Source organism: Vigna radiata, chromosome 1, assembly GCF_000741045.1.
Source record: "Vigna radiata var. radiata cultivar VC1973A chromosome 1, Vradiata_ver6, whole genome shotgun sequence".
NCBI lineage: Eukaryota > Viridiplantae > Streptophyta > Magnoliopsida > Fabales > Fabaceae > Vigna > Vigna radiata.
The window spans coordinates 21,531,620-21,552,051 of NC_028351.1; the positions used below are offsets into that span (position 1 = coordinate 21,531,620).

At 29.7% G+C, this 20,432-nt stretch overlaps 2 protein-coding genes across 3 annotated transcripts; both read left to right on the plus strand.

Moving 5' to 3' along the window:
- The first annotated feature begins 5,782 nt into the window (after window positions 1-5,782).
- LOC106766903 lies at window positions 5,783-10,988 on the plus strand. Of its 2 annotated transcripts, XM_022786339.1 has the most exons (6): window positions 5,783-6,287; window positions 7,779-8,280; window positions 8,423-8,624; window positions 8,926-9,438; window positions 10,307-10,712; window positions 10,910-10,988. In XM_022786339.1, the coding sequence occupies exons 1-5, from the start codon at window positions 5,891-5,893 to the stop codon at window positions 10,703-10,705; spliced, it is 2,013 nt and encodes a 670-aa protein (XP_022642060.1). In that variant the 5' UTR covers window positions 5,783-5,890; the 3' UTR covers window positions 10,706-10,712; window positions 10,910-10,988. The 2 variants fall into 2 exon arrangements, with proteins under 2 accessions (XP_022642060.1, XP_014507178.1); XM_014651692.2 differs by having other exon boundaries at window positions 10,307-10,956.
- Window positions 10,989-13,669: 2,681 nt separating this feature from the next.
- On the plus strand, window positions 13,670-17,133 carry LOC106759220 (probable cysteine desulfurase). Its single transcript, XM_014642284.2, has 5 exons — window positions 13,670-14,200; window positions 14,751-15,252; window positions 15,383-15,584; window positions 15,954-16,430; window positions 16,596-17,133. The coding sequence occupies exons 1-5, from the start codon at window positions 13,777-13,779 to the stop codon at window positions 16,938-16,940; spliced, it is 1,950 nt and encodes a 649-aa protein (XP_014497770.2). The 5' UTR covers window positions 13,670-13,776; the 3' UTR covers window positions 16,941-17,133.
- Window positions 17,134-20,432: the final 3,299 nt, after the last annotated feature.

Here is a 20,432-nt window from a genome sequence, read left to right on the forward strand (position 1 = left end):
GATTTTGTTTTTAAATCTTAACGATAGGTGAAGCTCGTTTCACCAATCTGAACATGTAGGACGTTTAGGAGTTGATTTCCATCTCTATACCACTGTGAAAGCTTAGAATTTCTAGATATTGAGGTAAGGGAAACTTATAGAATTTAATTATGACTATCTATTTTGAATTGATGGATGCTTGAATAATATATGTTTGATGATTTTGCTTGATTGTTGAAGAATTGTATGTTGATTGTGTGTATAGCTGTTTAATAACTGGGTAGTAATAGAGTTAGTCGTAACTCTGTTGAACTTTGTAGAATTTTGTAACTGTGACCGGGAGTCATTTATGATCGTTCGGTTTTCCCCAATACGTTCGGTCTTGACTGAATTCTCTTTTGTAGGGGATTTCAGTTGATGACCGATCGGTCTTATAAAAGCTTACATTGATTCTCTTACTACTTAGTTTAGTCCAGACATTCCAAACAAGTCAGGAAAGTTTCATTGTCGATATTACCATATATGTTATAGGTGTAGAGTGCTCGGTCTTATATTAATAATATTTATTTTTGAGTGGTCGATTTTGTACTGACACTCGGTCTTGAGGTGCTCAGTCATAGACTAGCATTTCAGTCATTTAAGTGTCCAGTCTTAGACTAGCACTTAGTCTTTGAAGTACTAGGTTTTATATTAATACTATTTCATTTGAAGAGTGTTTGGTCTTATACTGATACTCAGTGTTTGCTCTTGTATTGACACTCGGTTTCTTGTAGAGAACTTCATCCCATGATAAAGTGTTCAGTCAAAGATTTAGGTGTTCGACCAAAGTTCTAAGTACTTGGCTTAAGCTCAAAACGTTCGGTCAAAGCTATAGTAATATAGTTAAATTCCTAATGTGGATTTATAGGGTTGTGTTTTCAGTCTTATATGGTATTTGGCTCAAGTTAGAGCCAACATGTTCCTGACAGTTCAGTCATATTCATAGTATACAGAATGACTTATTTTAATTCGGGTTTTTGATTAAAGTTGTTATTGTATGATTCCAATTTGAGTGATTGAGTATATAAGTATGATGGTAAATTATGAATTTGAATAATATAGAGATGTAAGAGAATTCCAAGGAGGAATGTCTCATGATTGGTGATGATTGGTAAATTATGACCGTGGTCAGACTCTGGCTTCATTTTTTATCCTGATATTCCATGATTGCTCCTCATCATATAAAAGAGGGTAATTCATGCGTGGGAATGACAGGAGGTCCGCGACCATAAGACCAGATGGTCATTTTAGGACTAACCTCGGGTGGCAGTTGTTGAGTGTATTCCAGTTACTACACCACGCCGGGTGCTAGAAACGACGAGTTACATGGTTCATGTCGTTCAGACAGTGTCTAAAGTGGTCGGTTACTATGTTTATACGTTCGGTCTTTGGTTGTGAAACTTGTATGATGGTTGTATGTTTAAATACAATGTTTTAACCATTCAATTGTTATGTTTAAATGTTATGTTGAATTTGATTGATTAAATTACATAAGTTTACCCTTATTTTCCTGTCATGTCTGTATTGTTCGTTCGGTTGTTCTCTTCACTGCAATGATCATTCTATGAATGTGAACAGACGGGATTGAAGATTCATTGGAGGAAGCTCTGCAAGCCGATCAACCTGAGGATAGTGTAGGACCGTTTGGTTCATAGACTAGGTTTTGATTTGCCTTTTGTAGAACCGTTCGGTAGAAACTTTCTTCTTGTAATACCATTCGGTCTTATGCTAATACCTAAGGTCGTTCGGTCTAAATAGAAAAATTGTATCAGACTTTGAGTTCTTGTACAGTTTTAAATTTTAATGAGATATTTTATATACTTCTTTTCTCTATATTAACTTCTTCTTCATTGTTCTATCTTATTCTTTTTGTTAACTCCTAAATATATTTCAATCTATATTTATTGGAATGTTACAGATAATGTAATATGTTTAACAAATTTCAATTAGAAAAACTTATATTATATTAAAAAAATAATTAAGTTTAATTTTTGGATAAACTAACATAAAAGTAAAATATATTTTTTTTTAACTTTCCTTCTAAATATAATCTGAAATTACTTGAGCCAAATACACACAATCGTGAGTATAAACTAGTTGTAGAAAAAATGTTAAAGATGAAGTAAAATAATTTTAATAAAAAGAATGCGTAACGAGCGTTGTCATCCTGGCTGCTCACGATTCATTGCATGTTGAATTCATGATATTGACTTCAATTCCTTTTCTCAATTATTGCTTAGGGAAGACAACATATATATTCTCTTTCAACTTTCAACTATATTTGTGACACTTTTTTAACCACACATAAGGTAGTTGGTGGTGTAATGACAGCCATTTTTAGTATGAGAATGTGACTCATGCCAAAAAAAATCAACAACATAAAGAGTTGGTAATTTTAAAATAAGTTTTATAACCAAAGTAAAAGGATTCCACTAGTTGAAGTTATTAAATGTATTTTTTTTTTTCACTTTCATCTAAAATTCCAAACACAAAAAAATAAAAATAAAAGACCAAATCATAAAAAAAAACCTACTTTAATATATTAAATAATAAATTCTTAAAAAATGCATACAATAAATGTTATGTGTTATGAATATGACATTATAAGTGATTATAATTAATTAACCAACTACTTTCTATTTAATGTGCATTCATTATTTTTTCCTGAGGTATGGACCTAGTCTGATATATCCACGACGACGACAGCGTAAGAAGTGGAACTTCCAGAAAGATATGTATGTTTGTTTTTCTATTATGCCATTAATACATATCCGTTTTGAAATCGTTAAAAAAGTATGAGATTTAAGGCCCGAAAAGCACTTAATCATTAAAAAAATCTATATAATAGTGCCTACTTCAATTGCCGGTGAAAATGAAAAAGAAAACAAGAAAAACAAATTTTTTGGATTTCATGAAAAGATCCATCAAAATTTGACCTGTTAATACTCCATCGTTCGAAGCAATGTCATGTTATGGCCTTAACGTGATTGACCAGTTTGTGTTTGGTACTGCTCGAATCGATTTAATACCTATTTAATGCAATATATGTTTTCGATAAAAAAAAAAGTATCAAAATAATAATTAATTGAAAAAGTAGTTGCCGACTTGGTGGTTATGAGAAATAGCATCGATTTTCAAAAGTAAAGAAAAAGTGTCTTTAACAATTCTTTTTTAACAACGTATATGTGACAGTTTTATGATTGATCTGTTTTTAATATTTTTTTAAAAATAAATTCAAATATACTAATAAAATAATGACACTGTTATCAAAATATTATTAAAAAAAGAGTTATCAAAATATTATTGTCTTAATATATTCTGGAATAGTAAGACAAATTTGAGGCGGTTATTGTGTTTGTTTCGATGAATTTGGAAGGGAGAAGACTATCTGTGAGATTGAGATTGCATGATTTTTCATTCCATGATACCATTGAACGAGATATAATCCACAATGCTTTGTCTGGATTACGTAATCAATTACACTTGGAATCGAACACATAGACTTGTAACCAATTTCACCATTTTTTATAATTGATTCCACTGGAATCGATTCCCTTCTTTGTGCACATTTTTAATTCAAAACTATCATTGTCCTTTTAGCATCATTGTTGTACAAAAGTAAAATTGTATCTATTTGCTCGTGTTGGTTATTATCGAGGACATGACTAACTATCCAATCCAAGTACACTTTCTTTAATTTTAATTATTATGAATTTCAAAATTTATACAATTCTTCTGTGTGCGTAACCTGCATACTCTTGCAAAAAATGTATTATATTAATTTCTTTTTATTTCTACTATTTTAAATATTTTTTTTTTATAAAAAAACGTATTACGACAGATATCATTTCATATTATTTTTATTATCAAGGATAATTTGATAATTCTCATCTTCTATCTATTAAAATATTTTTTAAACTTTCACTTTAGTTAAATCCATTATAAATTTATACTAATTTTACTTTTAAATTTACTTTCAATCATTTTTAATTTTTTTTAAAAAATAACACACACTTTACTTTTAAATTCATCAACTCATTGTCCTTCAAATTTTTTCACTCAAGTAAAAACATCCTAAGTGTTACTTGACTACACATAAACTTTTAACTTCACAAAGAGATTAAACTTATCACATGGAGTTCATATAATTGAAATTCTCTAAATAATATTTTTTCAATTTGATATTACGAACAATATTTTAAAGATTAAATATATTTTTTATTTTCTAAATTTGAATATAAAATTAAAATTTATTTTTATTTTAAAAACTTTAATATATTTTAATTATCAACTTTTGAAATACGGTCATTTTAATCTTTAATCTAATGATAATAACTTTTTTCTTTCTTACACGATGTTATAAGTTGATATTAAAATTGAAATATGAAAAATTCTGTAAATAACTTAAATGTCAATTTAATATCATTAAACATGTAAAAAAAGTTAACGTTAATTAGTTTTAAAAAATTATATTTATTTTCATTTTTAAAATTTAAGATATAAACAAATTTTAATTTCGCATATAAGTTTAAGAGCTAAAAATATACTTAACTCTTATTTTAAATATCTGTTAAACTTAAAAAAATCAAAATTATCCCTTATCACAATTCATCCACATTCATATTTTTTTTTGTAAATTAAAATTATTGACAATTTATTAAAACTAAAAACTTGTCAATAAAATATTTATTGATAAGTTTTATTGACGAATCAAAATATCAATTAATAATTATTAAAGATCATAAATCTATCAATAATTATCTAATGATAAATATTTATTAATAATTACTAATAGAGTTTGGTTATTGGTAAATTTTATTACTAAATGTTGTAATTTGGTTTTTCTTCATGCTTATTCTCTTCTTTTTATCTCTACCGCCTCTTTTTTTACTTATATTGTCTTTGTGAACATATATTTCTCTTTTTTATATTTCTTTTTCTTTCTCCTCACCCATCTCTAATTAATATTTAGTTGAATTAAAGAACAATAATTATGAATAGATTTATTGATGAATTTAAAAAACAAACTCAATTACCAACGTATATATGAAAAGATTTAACCACAAAAATTATCAAAGAAAAGACTTTAATAATCATTTGATTAATAAAATTTACAAGAAATAGAAATTCTTTAATATTAAAAATTCTAATTTATCAACAAATTTTATTGTCAAATTCATTATTAATAAAATATTTTGTTAATAGTTAACATTTTATAATTTACCAATAAATTTATTACTGACTAAAATTGTATCAGTAATTAAAATTTTAAAACCCATAGATAAAATACGTTAATAAAATTTATTTTATCACTAAAATTACGTTAATAACTAATCAAATTAGTGTAGATTTCAAAGCCTGATATTTAAGAATATAGAAGTACTTATAAGTTATCTTAATTTTCAACTTTTTTTTATCATAAATATTACATATTTTGAAGATAGTAAGTTACTTTTCAATTTTTTCTTCATAAATTGTAGGAGAATAAACCTCTCAAGAGTTGTCTTCCTATCTTAAATAATATTGAAATTTCTTCAAAAGGATAAGATGCTATTATAACATTTATTATAAAAAATATAAAAAAAAGTAAGGTAAACGTGGAATATTTAGAATTACGAAAAAAAATATAATAATACTAGTAATTGCTGTTAGAAGGCACGAGTGGCCTTAGACCGTGTCATTCATGAGTAATCATGCATGTCAATAAATTTGAACCTGACCCACATACATATACTCATATATACATCAAACTTATTATATGTACCTCTTTTGTTACTGCAGAATTAGAACAAGTGATGCATGTTGAAAGTGGTTGGAGATGAAGTGACGAACAGTGAAACGAAAATTGCAGAGGTAGATTTGGGCTCGGGAAATGCATCTGGAGATGATCCAAGCTGCATCTCTTCTTGCATATCGTTGCATACGTAAACCACGTCACATTGTTAAATCAGAGAAACGCAAAGATACTCAGGCAAGTCTTTCAAGCAAAGAAGAAACAAGGTTTCATCATGAATGTTGCGAGCACTCAGAGTCGGAATCGGAATCGGAATCGGAATCGTCCTTTGAGAAGGTGGTGGGGATGGGAGTGCCGTGTAACGAATGCGTTCAAGAAAAACTGCGATGGGTAAGGTCTCAGATCATCGGTAACGGTGCAGAGTTCGATTCTCCGTTTGGAAGACGAATCGTTGTGTATGCTGATCACACCGCTTCCGCTCGCAGTCTTCGCTACAACGAAAACTTCATCGCCGATCATCTTCTTCCTTTCTACGGTACCTGCCTTCACTTTCTTCATCTCTTATCATCATCTTTACTTTATCTATCAATCTTTTCCATATCAAATCTCAACTCCCTCAAGCTTTTGTTTCTTCTCAATCCAATTTTCATTTCAAAATTTCAAAATCAGATTAGTTTCATGAGAGGATAAAATTATTTTAGTATTTTTTATAATTCATTCGAGGGATTAAGATGTTTTTTAAACTTGGAAATTAACTACTGTAAAATCTGACTCTTCTTAACTTTTAGGAATAAAAAATAATTATGTCTAATTTTTTTTGGAAGTACAAACTTGCAAAAAAGAAAAACATATAATTGTAGATGATTATTTTTTTCTCATAATTTTGTTTACAAAATAAAGTAAATATAGTTTTTGTAACTTATTACGATGGAGTGCATAAATTAATTTTACTTCTAAAAACATTGTTTTTTTTTTCTTTTGAAAAAACTAATATAACTTAAGTTTCTTAAAAAAAAAAACATTTGATCGGTGAATTGTTGTTACATAGTTTTAGTTACAATTGGATTGTTTTTATATTAAGTTAAATGTTCATTTTAAAAAGGAAAAAAAAGTGTTGGGTTCAAAGTATTCGTTATAAGTTTTTCCAAATTACAAATATATAGTAAGCTATAAATATATATATATATATAAATATATATATATATATATATATATATATATATATATATATATATATATATATATATATATATATATAATATCTTAACATATAAGAGTATGACCGCGAAATACTATGATAGTTAAAAGTTTTTATATAACTCGTATATAAATGGAAAGAGGGAGGATAAGAAAAGTCAAACATAGTTAAAATTGATGAAATTGATTTAATATGCATAGTTCAAGATCAAATCATTGCATCATCACATAATTGAATGAATTTTGTGCAGTCATATTCAATTAATAGTGGTCTCAATTGAAATTTATAAATAAATGTCTATAAAAGGATAAAGACCATAATCTCACGTTGAAACTTTTAACGAGGGAGGATGTACTCTCACAATATATATATCATATATGTTATCCAATAGTGATATATTTGGCAAATTTTAAACACCATAGAAAAAGAAAATGATGTGAAAACAACCAGAAGGGAAACGTACATATATAAAATTTAATACAAACTCATCCTTTTTTTTTTAAGTAAGAGATATAAAATATTTACATGACACAGTCCTATAAGAATTATCATAAGAAAAATAGTCTGTGTAGTTTATGAATATGTTTTTTTTTTTTTTCCATTATAATTGTCCCTTGAAAAATCAGGTGGATTATGTTTCTCAAACTAGTGTGAACATACAACCATGATTGGACTGGGAGGAAAGGGCTTTAGTTTCTTTCTTGTTTGACTAACACATACGCCAAATCTGAAACAAGATTGGTTCTTCTCTTCTTAGCCAATCATAGACGAATTTTCAACTATAAGAACATGTATTCAAACTGTGCTATTTATTTTCTGCATACACAGGCAACACTCACACGTGCGACAGTTACGTGGGAAGCAGGACAACAAAGATGGTACAGGAAGCAAGAGAGTACATTAAAAAATGCTTAGGTGGTCGGAAAGACGATGCACTCATCTTGTGTGGCTCTGGCTCAACTGCAGCCATCAAGAGGCTGCAAGAAGTGATGGGAATTGCAGTACCCTCTATCTTGAGGGAAAGGGTTTTGAAGAGCCTCAGCACGGAAGAAAGATGGGTGGTTTTTGTTGGACCTCATGAACACCATTCCAACCTCCTTTCTTGGAGGCAAAGTTTGGCTGAGGTGGTAGAGATTGGTCTTGATCACCAAGGCTTGATAAACATGGATGCTCTAAAGCTAAAACTTGAGGCCTACAAAGACACCAATCGACCCATGTTGGGATCTTTCTCAGCCTGTAGCAATGTCACCGGAATTTACTCAGATACACGAGCAATTGCTCAGCTTCTTCATCAATACAAAGCCTTTGCATGCTTTGATTTTGCAGCGAGGTATTTTTTTACTTAGCTAGAATCGTAGACATATCCTTTGATGGTTTTTCAATGTTTTTAAGAGATCAAACAAATGATTTCACTATATAGCACGAGTCATTACAATTTGATGAAAAATTGTTTTATATATGTGTTTGTGTAGCGGTCCATACGTGGAGATAAAGATGAGGTCTGGGGAGAGTGATGGGTATGACGCAGTGTTCCTGAGTCCACACAAGTTTCTCGGTGGTCCTGACTCTCCTGGGATTCTGCTTATGAACGATGCTCTCTACCGATTAAGATCTTCGCCGCCATCAACTTGTGGAGGTGGAACTGTGGATTACGTCAACGGCTTCAACAAAAAGGTAATATCCCATATTCAAATTACAGACTTATTTATGTCAAATTATAAACAAAATATTTAAAGTCAAATCATAAATTTAGTCTTCCCACGTAACCTGATTGGAGAAGAAAAAGAAGTCTTTGCATGTTGTTTATCATTTCATTTCCTGTATCACAAAAAATTATGTTTTGTCCTTGTGAAAACGTGTTTCTGTCATTTTCTACTGATAAGATTTTTTATTCATTCGTATGAATTGAATGGAAAGAGAAATGTCAGCAATGGATAAGGTTTTCAAACTTTATGTGGGTGTTATAATATTGCAGGATACACTGTACTTGGAGAAGATAGAGGAAAGAGAAAATGGAGGTACCCCTCCTATAATCCAGACAGTGAGAGCAGCGTTGGCATTTTGGGTGAAAGAGTACATAACCTACAAAGAGATTGAGAAACGTGAACAAGTTTACATTAAGAAAGCAGTTAAGAGACTAATGTCCAACCCAAACATCGAGGTTCTTGGAAACTTGAGAACCAAAAGACAAGCCATACTGTCATTTATCATTTATTCTACCACCAACAAAAGCTCTGTATCACCTGGTTGGGGCATTAAATGGCTAGAAGACAGCCAGAAACAGGAAAAACAAAGAGAGCTTAACTTTTTGAAAGAGACAGAGAGCGAAAGAGGTAAGCTACTTCATGGCCCTTTTGTTGCAACACTGCTAAATGACCTATTTGGCATCCAAGCCCGTGGAGGGTGTGCTTGTGCTGGACCTTATGGCCACCAATTGCTCAACATCAACAAAGCTCAATCTCTTGCTATTAGATCAGCAATTCAAGAGGTACATTCTCTCCGTGTATTCTACAGTGTAAAAAATAAGGAGAAGAAAAACAATTCAAATTATGAAATTCAATCCATATATATTAACCTAAATATAAATAGATTTATCCAAATCTAAATCTATATTTTTCGACTTTAGGTTCATTATGCTTAATTCATTTGAATTGGATTTAAATTTTTGAAAATTCAAAATCAAGTTTTATTTAAGTTTATCAAAGATGACTAAGGATTAGGTTAAATTAGATTAAGATCAGGTTGAGCCAAATCGACTAAGGTGGAAAGTCGAATAGAATTGGTTTTAGTTGAAAATTGAGTTAAGTGGATTAGAAGAAAGGTTAAATTCAATTGATCTACTTAGAACTTAGTAAACCCAAGTCAAAAGTCGAGTCAAATCATTTTGGATTAATTCAAATTAAAAAATTGAAACGAGTACCAAGAGTTTAGTAAAGTCATTTTAAGTTGAAAATAGAGATTAGTCAATCTAAACTAAATATCATGTATTCATCCAAGACAAATTAGTTTAAATAAAGAAATTAAGTTAAACAGATAAAAACTAAAAAAATAAAGTAAAAATAATTTAATTTGAAGAATTTAGTCTAATTAACTAGACTGACAAAAGAATAAGTGAAGTCAAAATATTGTGAGAAAGATAGTCAAATAATTATATAAAAAGTTCAATAAATATCACATAAAAACTTACTCTATAAATAAGGTAAATATTAAAAAATTATAATCTAAGTCACCTAAATATGATATTATAAGCTCGTTATATAACATCTGCTAAAAAAAAAAAAAAAAACTTGTTAGAACCAAATTTAGCAAAAATGGGTAAACAATGTTTAAACTGGAATTGCTTGTTACTTGAACAGGGTTATGTTGGAGTTAAACCTGGGTGGAGTAGAGTCAGTTTTCCGTATTACATGGAGGCGGAGGAATTTGAGTTCATTTTAACTGCGATAGAGTTTGTAGCAAACTATGGCCAACGATTCCTTCCCTTGTATAGCTTCAATTTGAGAAACGGCAGTTGGAGAATGAAGAAAGACAAACTTCATGCTGTGATAAACCAAAATAACTGCAACTTTCGGAAGGAAGCATATGATTTGAAACCACTGAAAGCAGGATATAACGTTGGAACCAAACAAGTTAATGTATTAAGGAAATCATACTTAGATACAGCAAAATATATTGCAAGTCTTCTCCCCAAGTTCCCTTATGAGGCCATACTCCATGAAGATGTAGATCCTGATGTTCTCTATTTTAGACTTTAATTATTTGTTATATTTTGACACTATTTTGATACTGTGTCAAAACATGGTTGGACGATTTCAAATTAAAAAAACTGAAACAAGGACATGTTTGGAAGAAAAAACCAAAGTTTTTTTTTTAATTTGAAATCGTCCAACCACATTTTGACACGTGTGCAGTGTCAAAATGGTGTCAAAAAATTGGTGTCAAAATATCATTTTCCTTTGCTAAATATCAATTAGCATTCGTTAATGTACATTTCACTACTTGCTTTTAGGACGGTATGAATCATTTGGATACTAATGCATGCCTATAATCACACATAACCACAGAAAAACTTACACTTTTTTTTGTGTTATGCTAATAGAAGTGATTTGATAATAAGCATAATTAGATAGATTTTCAAAACATGAAGTCCGTTATCACTTTTCATTTTATTAAAATTGCTTTTGCTTTTGTTTTCATAAAAACCAACATGTAATTTATTTGGCATGGTTAAATTAAGACTCCAACATGCAATTCTTTCTTTCTTATTTATTGATTCTTATATTACTTATTATAAGCTTTTCATAAACATTTTCAGAAATTAAAGAGGTAAACGAATTATACTTAAACTTCTTTATAAATAAACAAGGAAAGAAAAAAAATCGAGCTGTTTACAGATTAAAATTAATTTATAATAGACTGCTTTATAATTTAATTTGCAGAAATTCTTTTATATAAATTTTCTTAAGTATTATGTTTAATTTGTAAATAATTTATTTTAATTAATAATTTTTTTTTCTTTAAAGCATTTGTTAAAATGTTTGTCCATCATCATGCAAAAATAGGTTTCCTGCAAGAGCTCGGATGCACACAGGTGATTGTGGTGACAGTTGTCACGACAGATATTTTATTTATATTTTATAAATATACTCATTTTTTTTTGTATTTTCTTTATGAACATATACTTAATAAATATCTGTTGTCCCGTAAAAAATTTTTAAACAATTTTTTAAAGCGAAAGTTATATAAGAAATATAAGATAACATGCTTAAATAACTTCAACTTTATTAATTACCTTCTAATCTTGTCCTCAAAATCTAAAAATATATCAATGTATAATTGTATGATAATAAATATCATTGGAAAATGGGGTTTTAACAACCACTAAAAAACCTCTTTAACAATACACTTAAAATCATTATTGTTCAATTTAAATGATTATTTTGTTGGAGTGCAAACAAAGTCCCAGATTGAGTGAAAGAAAGACTGATTAATTATATACACAAATATCTCCAATGATAAGAGGTCTTTTGGAGTGGTGCCAAAAACAAACCCGTGAGAGCTTGGCCTCAAACGAGTACGTCCCCCATGATCAGGCGACGGACAATGTCTTACCATGCGTATTATTATGTATTAGATATAATAATGATGGTAGAGAAGATCACTTAAATGTTATTATGTAATATAATGAAACTACATAAATGTATTTAGAGTACCCAATACTCCACACGTAAGGGTATTAAGAAATGCACTAGGATCGTAAAATGCATAATGCATGTAATAATTTTGATAGTTTTGTTTCGTCTCATTTAAGTCTTAGTGCTTTGTAGGTATACGTATTTATACGATATCTTGTGTAATGTATATAAGGTTATAGTTTTATTGGACTAGTATGATAGTTCACGTATAAGCTTGTTGTATTGAAAAATAAAATAAAAACAATTAATTGAATTAAATTTACTAATTACTTTTATAAACAGATAATGACTAATTATTAAGTCTTTTAGTAAACATACAAGCTAAAAGTCAAGGGTAGCAAACAATCAATCCAGTCATTAAAAAATAAATAAAAATTTGAATCGATCAAATCTATTAATTTACTTTTTTATTTATAAACATTTAATGATTGATTACTTATTTTTGAATTTTATCAAATAAACATATAAGCTAAAGTTGAAGGATAGCAAAACAACTCATCTAATAATTAAAAAAAAATGAATTAGATCAAATCTATTAATTTACTTTTATAGATATTAAGTCTTTAATTCAATGGATACTTCAATTAATATGTATTGGATTAAAATTACTTTAATATTTTTTTCACAATTAAAAATTTAAATTTTCAAAAATCGTTTTAAAAGAATAAAAGAACAATTTCCAAAATATACTATCTCGAGTATATATTAAGCAAACAAAAATATCGTTTTTTTCCGAACATAAGAAATATATAACCACTCTTGAATGCAATCAATTACCAATTTTTCATTACAGTTGATGTATTTATTTACTCACTGATACTACGGCTCATTAAATATAAATGCGATTCAAACCATTTAATTTTACATGTATCTCTGAAAAGAATTTCCAAATAATAATAATATTATTATTATTATTATTTAAAACTAATCAATTTAACTACTTTTCTTTGTATTTATAATTAGATATATATTAATATTCCACATATTGTATTATTTTCATGAATTAATTGGATACGCATCAATAAAAAATATAGTTATTGAATTAATTAAATGCATTTTGTATGATATCTGAAACGAACGGCTAAAAAAGTAATTGATCGGTTATGTATAATATCATGATTATATTGGGACCAATGCCAAAAGACTGTATTCATACCGTACAAAATGCATAGTCATGATGTTATACATAATCGATCGGTTATTCTTCGTAACCGCTCGTCCCATATACATATTTATATTAAAGAATGAACATTTTTTTAAAAGATGAATTATTTCTATTTGATTTATCATAACCCAAATTAAAATTTATCCAATCCATATTTTAAAATATTCTAGAAAGTAAAATAATGTTTTTTTACCTCTAAGACAACAGAAACTAAAAAACAAATAGCGTTACCATGCACTGATAGCCAACAGAAACAAAACATATGAAGCATACTATTATTATAATTCTTAAAGTTCAAATACTATGTTTCGCACCTGAATTTCATGCATCCACAATAAAACGAACACCACCAGGTTTTTGTGCAGCCCATAAGATAATCCCACCGAAACTCTAACTTTTACCAAAATATAAGTCCAAAACTCTTTTGCCTTCTCTCAAAGCCTTCTACGCTGCCACCTTTTCTTATATGCTGAGTTACATCAACAACATCATTCGCTATTATTTTCAGTTGATCTTCTACCTGATGCGGGAGGAGCACCCCTTATTGGCAGAGAAACCTGTGTTAGTCCAACCATGCTTGGATCAAAGCCATGGCCAAGACAAAACCAACACCGAGGTTGGAGTGTTATCCAAAACAACCACATCGGAAAAATCTCACGACTTTTGCAACCACTCTGAGTCCTTCAAGACGCTTGTGGAGATGGGTCTGCCGTGTAATGAATCAGTGGAGGAAAAACTGCGTTGGTTGCGCTCCCAAATCATTGGTTGCCATGCAGAGTTTGATTCCCCATTTGGAAAAAGAAAAGTTCTCTATGCTGACCACACTGCTTCAGGCCGCAGCCTTCACTATAATGAGAATTTCATCATCAATCACGTTCTTCCTTTCTATGGTATGATATTCACATCAAGCCACCCTCATTCATATATATATATATATATATATATATATATATATATATATACATAAACTCTGATTGTTATAAGAGTAAATAGTATATGTACTAACATTGTTTTTCCTATCATAAATTATCAGTATATGTTTGTTTACCTTTAACAATTTAAATGTCATGTCATGATTTCTGACTGATTTACACAGAAACTATACTGTTGTTTTACCCCTTGGCTCCACGATGACTACTTTAAGATTATTGTACAGGATCAAGAATAACAATAAATATACCCTGTTTTTAGAAATAATTCTAGTGAAATAACTTCACTTTTACAATAAATGATGATTAGAACATCGATCTATTTGTTAAAACTGATAAGTAATCATTGTGGCGGCAGAGGGAGGTGTTGGTAGTTGGGTTTTGTATGCATGTAGAAGGTACGTAGCTCAGCTTAATCTTCCCAGATTAGAAAAGCGAGTTGTGGAAGACACTGGAATTTTGAATGTGGAAACATTTCTTTTAATCAGTTAGTTATCTTTTGTGCACATAGGTAACACGCACACATGCGATAGCTACGTTGGAAGCAGGACAACAAAAATGGTACACGAAGCAAGTGAGTACATTAAGAAATGTTTAGGTGGTGGGGAAGATGATGCACTTATATTATGTGGTTCGGGCACAACTGCAGCTATCAAGAGGCTGCAAGAAGTGATGGGGATCACTGTGCCATCTGTTATGAGGGAAAGGGTTTTGAAGAGTCTGAACACAGAAGAAAGATGGGTGGTTTTTGTCGGACCGCACGAGCACCATTCAAACCTTCTTTCTTGGAGGCAAAGTTTGGCTGAGGTGGTAGAGATTGATCTTGATGACGAAGGATTGCTTGACATGGATGCTCTAAGAATACAAATTGAGGCCTACAAAGATACCAACAGGCCCATGTTGGGATCTTTTTCAGCTTGTAGCAATGTCACGGGAATCTACCTGGATACACGTGCAGTTGCTCAGCTTCTTCATCAGTACAAAGCCTTTGCATGCTTTGATTTTGCAGCAAGGTACTTGTATTTATAGAATTGTGAGAATGGAGAATTATTACATAGTTTGAAACCACCACATGCTTATAGTACTGTACAGTTTTCATGTGACACATTGGAAACTTCATAATGGTTTTACATGTTTGTTTAGTGGTCCATACGTGGAGATTGACATGAGGTCTGGGGAAACTGATGGGTATGATGCAGTGTTCCTAAGTCCACACAAGTTTCTCGGTGGTCCTGACTCTCCTGGGGTTCTCCTCATGAACAAGGCCCTTTATCTGCTAGGATCTTCACCACCGTCAACTTGTGGAGGTGGAACTGTGACTTATGTCAATGGCTTCAACGAACAGGTAATTCTGTTGTGAATTTGGAAATGCATTTGTCCACTGTTTGCATGAAAGGGATTCTGTTGTAGCTGCTTGATGTGAATCAGTGAAAACAAATACAGAGAAAATTTGGCTAACAAAACTTACATGCAGTCTTTATTTGCTTGTGCTATTCTCCCATTGTGTTGCAACAATAATAGCTATAATAAGAGATTGCATTGAAGATCTGATAGAAGAATAACACCAAAAACCACAGAGAACTAATAACATACTTCAAAATATTTACTCATTGATCCATTTCAATATTCATTTTGCTAAACAATTTAACAATGTCTTTCCCTTCACCTTGTGTTCATTCAAACTTCATCGATCATCATCACGTTATCAATGCAGGAAACATTATACCTGGAGAACATAGAGGAAAGGGAAAGTGGGGGCACGCCTCCAATAATCCAGACAGTGAGAGCAGCATTGGCATTTTGGGTGAAAGAATACATAAGCTGTGAAGAGATTGAAAAAAGTGAACAAATGTACATCAACAAGGCACTAAAGAGGCTTAGCTCAAACCCCAACATCGAGGTTCTAGGAAACTTGAAGGCCAAGAGACAAGCTATATTGTCGTTTCTGATTTACTCCACCACCAATTGTTGCTCAGCAGGTGAATGGAGTGATGAAGGGGAACTTGATCTGTGGGCAGAAACGGGGAACCAAAGAGGGAAACCACTTCATGGCCCTTTCGTTGCAGCATTGCTCAATGACCTCTTTGGAATCCAAGCTCGTGGAGGGTGTGCTTGTGCTGGACCTTATGGCCACGAATTGCTCCACATCAACAGGTCACAGTCACTAGCCATTAGATCAGCAGTTGAAAAGGTGAGAAATGATCCACAGTATGCTTTAAAAATTATGTTTCCAACTATACAATATTGGGACCAAAACTCATTCTGAAAATCGATGATATCAAGCACATTTAGCTGTTCTAAAAATTGAAGTGCCAATGCAAGTTCTGAAAAGCAAAATTGTTTGTTACTTTGGCAGGGTTACATTGGAGTAAAACCAGGGTGGACTAGAGTTAGTTTTCCTTACTACATGAGTGAAGAGGATTTTGATTACATCCTGAAAGCCATAGAATTTTTAGCTGTGTATGGCCAACGGTTCTTTCCCCTTTATAGCTTTAATTTGATAAATGGGAGCTGGAGATTGAAGACAGAGAAAATTGAGGCACTAACCATTGAAGGAAACTGCAACTTTGGTGGGGTGATGAGAAGGAACGAATCAAACTTTGAGGTAGCTAAATGCATTGCCACTCGCCTTCCAAAATTCCCTTCTCCGGGAATAATCAAGGAGGAACTCCATCCAGATATCTTCTGCTTCAAAGTTTAATTTTTTATTGTAAGAAAAATTATATATGGATAACCTAAATACTACATAATACCTAGTAAAACAAAAACGACAGATATATCTATGTAATGCAAGGGAGAGAAACAGAAAATTCGTAGGTGTTGTTAAATGTTTAAAAATAATACTTATCCATCTCATTGTTTGAAGTTAATACATACCATACATTATTTTTTCTATTTACAAATATTTCATCATACTTTCCATTGTTTTTACACAATGAATTATCAAGTTATTATGAGATTTTGAACAATGCTCTTTTATTTTTATAATCAATTTGCTATATTGTACTTAATTAAATATTAACTAAAATTTGAAAATCTTATGAATTTGAGATTTTACATTAAATATTTATTAAAAAATTCACTCAATTTAATGTTATTTTTTATTTGTCTTGGCATTTTACCGTTTGAATTTGTCAGAATTAATAATGTGATATTTTGGTGGATAATCTTTTCTTAACATTTTAATACCATTTAGATATCATATCATTATTGATGGTGAAATAAATTTAGATTAATCATAAAATAAAATAATACGTAAAATATAAAATGTTGTCAAAATATTTTCAAATATCATATTTTTTTTTTCTGTTTCCAACTTATCCAGCTCGTAGAGGAATTCTAGGAAATGAAGAAACCGTGTTAGTTGATAAGATAGAGAAGATGATGAAAGAGGAAACGAACAAAGTAATTATTAGAGAAAACGTAGAATAAACTGTCACGTCATCTCATTAACAACAAAAATTAAACATAATATTTAAATGAAAAAAGACTTGTTCAACAAAATCAAAACACAAATTCTTTAAATAAAAATTTAATAAAATGTTTATATTTATTCATTATTTAAAATTTAACGAAATCCATTATTAATAATATTATTTTATTTGTGAACTACTATATTTAAGAGAAAACGTGTGTTTCAAATAAAAATCTCTAAGTTTCAAAATCAAAGATCAATATCATACCTAAATAGATTATTATGTGCTCCCTGACATATTATTTTTTTAGTGTAAAACTATTCTTATAATATATTATTTATTATTAGTCAAACTCTATTGTAAATCATCAAATTTAATATGTTCTATTATTAAAAAGATTTATTTATTATTCACAATTTAAATAATTTAGGTCATGGTAATAACATTTTACTTAACGACACTAAAAATTAGACAATTAACTAAAAAATATGATTACTTTTTAGTTCTAGCTATGCTTAGATATTTATTTAAAAAATAACTAAATAATTTAATTCTTATTTTTTACTATTAAATATAATATTTATGGACTTTTACATCTGTGTCTTGGTGGGACAGCGATTAAGAAATTAAAAGAATAACATTGTGTTGAAAGTGGGATGAGCATATATTAAAAAATTGTAAGAGAATATATTTTTATCCATTTCAAATCTTAGGTTCTCTAACTCTAAAACTATGAGTATTCGTCATGTTATGATCCATATGGAGTCTTTTCTTTTCAAAAGATTATTTTTTTCTCAACAAGCTTCCAGCTGTTTTGCTTTATTATTATTTTATTGCTTTACTATTCTTTTTATTTGATATATAAATCATATTTTTTTCTTAATTTTTAATATTAGAAAAAGCAAATATTTATCATTTAAATATTAAATACTTAATGATATAATATTTTATTAACTATTTATATACTCTTTCAAAATTACTTAATAAATATTTAAAATTAAAAAAATATGAGTATGAGTATGTATCGATTCCCAATATTAAATAAAAAGATAAATATTTTTAAGTTTATAAATAATTTTGTATAAAACCAACGTGAAAAATGATTTATATATAGATTTAAAAAATAGCATGTATATAAAAATATGAATAGTAAACTTTATACTCCTTTAGTCAATGTATTGACAAATTTGACTAATGTGTATTGTTAGACTCATCTAATTAGTATATGGATACACTCTTTTAATGTATATTGTTAGACTTGTCTAATCAATATATAAACAAAGTCATGAAATGCATATTGTAAGACTGGTCTAATCAAATAATAGATAGATACGTCTAATGTGTATTAATAAACTCATCTAATATATGTATGAACAAACTCGAATGATGTATATTATTAAACTCGTCTTATCAGTGTATGGACATACTTATGTAATATGTATTCTTAGACTTATATAATTAATGAAGTTATTTATCTAATGATTTTTTATATATTTATTTAATAAGTATATGGACATACTTATCTAATGTGTATTGTTAAACTTGTCTAATGTTTTTCGCTATACTAATTTAAATGTATGAACAAACTCATTTAATGTGTATTCCAAAATTCATCTAATTAGTGAATGAACAAACTTGTCTAATGTGTATTAATAGACTCGTATAATTTGCATATGGACAAACTTATGCAATGTATATTGCTATATTTGTTTTATCAGTGTATGTACAAACACGTTCAATGTTTGTTCTTGGACTTGTTTAACTCATTGTACCATATATGTCTAATGACATATTGACATATGCCTCGTGTCCTCGATCATGGTTTGCAGTACGCAAGAAAGTAACTTGGTCGGGTACACATCGCTAAGGACAAGAGATACATGAAAGCATCTCAACCACCTACTTTGAGGAGTAATCAACCTTTAATGTCTAACCACAAACCATGATGATGTGGTCGACTACATGTTGGCCAGGTAATGAACCATAACGGTATGGCCAATTACATGTCAGCCACGAAGATTTAACATATGGACAACCTACTTAAGGTAGTAAATAAAGTACGATTAAATAGATGGAGTAATCAAAGACTAACCAAGGTAATTAGCCACATGAGTCAGACCCATCCAAGTAAAAAGTCTTAAACATAGTATAAAAGCACATAATATGAGGTAAACACCAGTGCAAAAAAGACATGTTATAATGGATAAAATGGACATATTATGACAGGTATTTTGGTGTCATAGTTATGGTAATCATGAAAGGTCTGTGTATTCTATGATGTAGTGAAAAAAGTATATCATATTAGATTCAGGCTAACATACTTTTTGTCACCTGTCATAATATATACAGTATATTATGACATACTTTCAGTTATCAGTCATATACATACATACATATATATATATATATATATATATATATATCAAATTTACTATATGTATTTTGGTTTACCTATCATAATATATCCACATCATTAGGTCACGGTCACTTGTCATTAGATCAACAATTGAAAAGGTGAAAGATGACCCACAATATTATGTTTTAAATATTATGCTTCCAACTATACAATATTGGGAATAAAACTCATTTTGAAAATTCATGATATCAACAAGCACAATTAGCTGTTTTAAAAATTGAAGTGCCAAAGCAAGTTCTGAAAAGCAAAATTGTTTGTTACTTTGGCAGGGTTACATTGGAGTAAAACCAGGGTAGACCAGAGTTAGTTTTCCTTACTACATGAGTGAATATGATTTTGAGTACATTTGGAAAGCCATAGA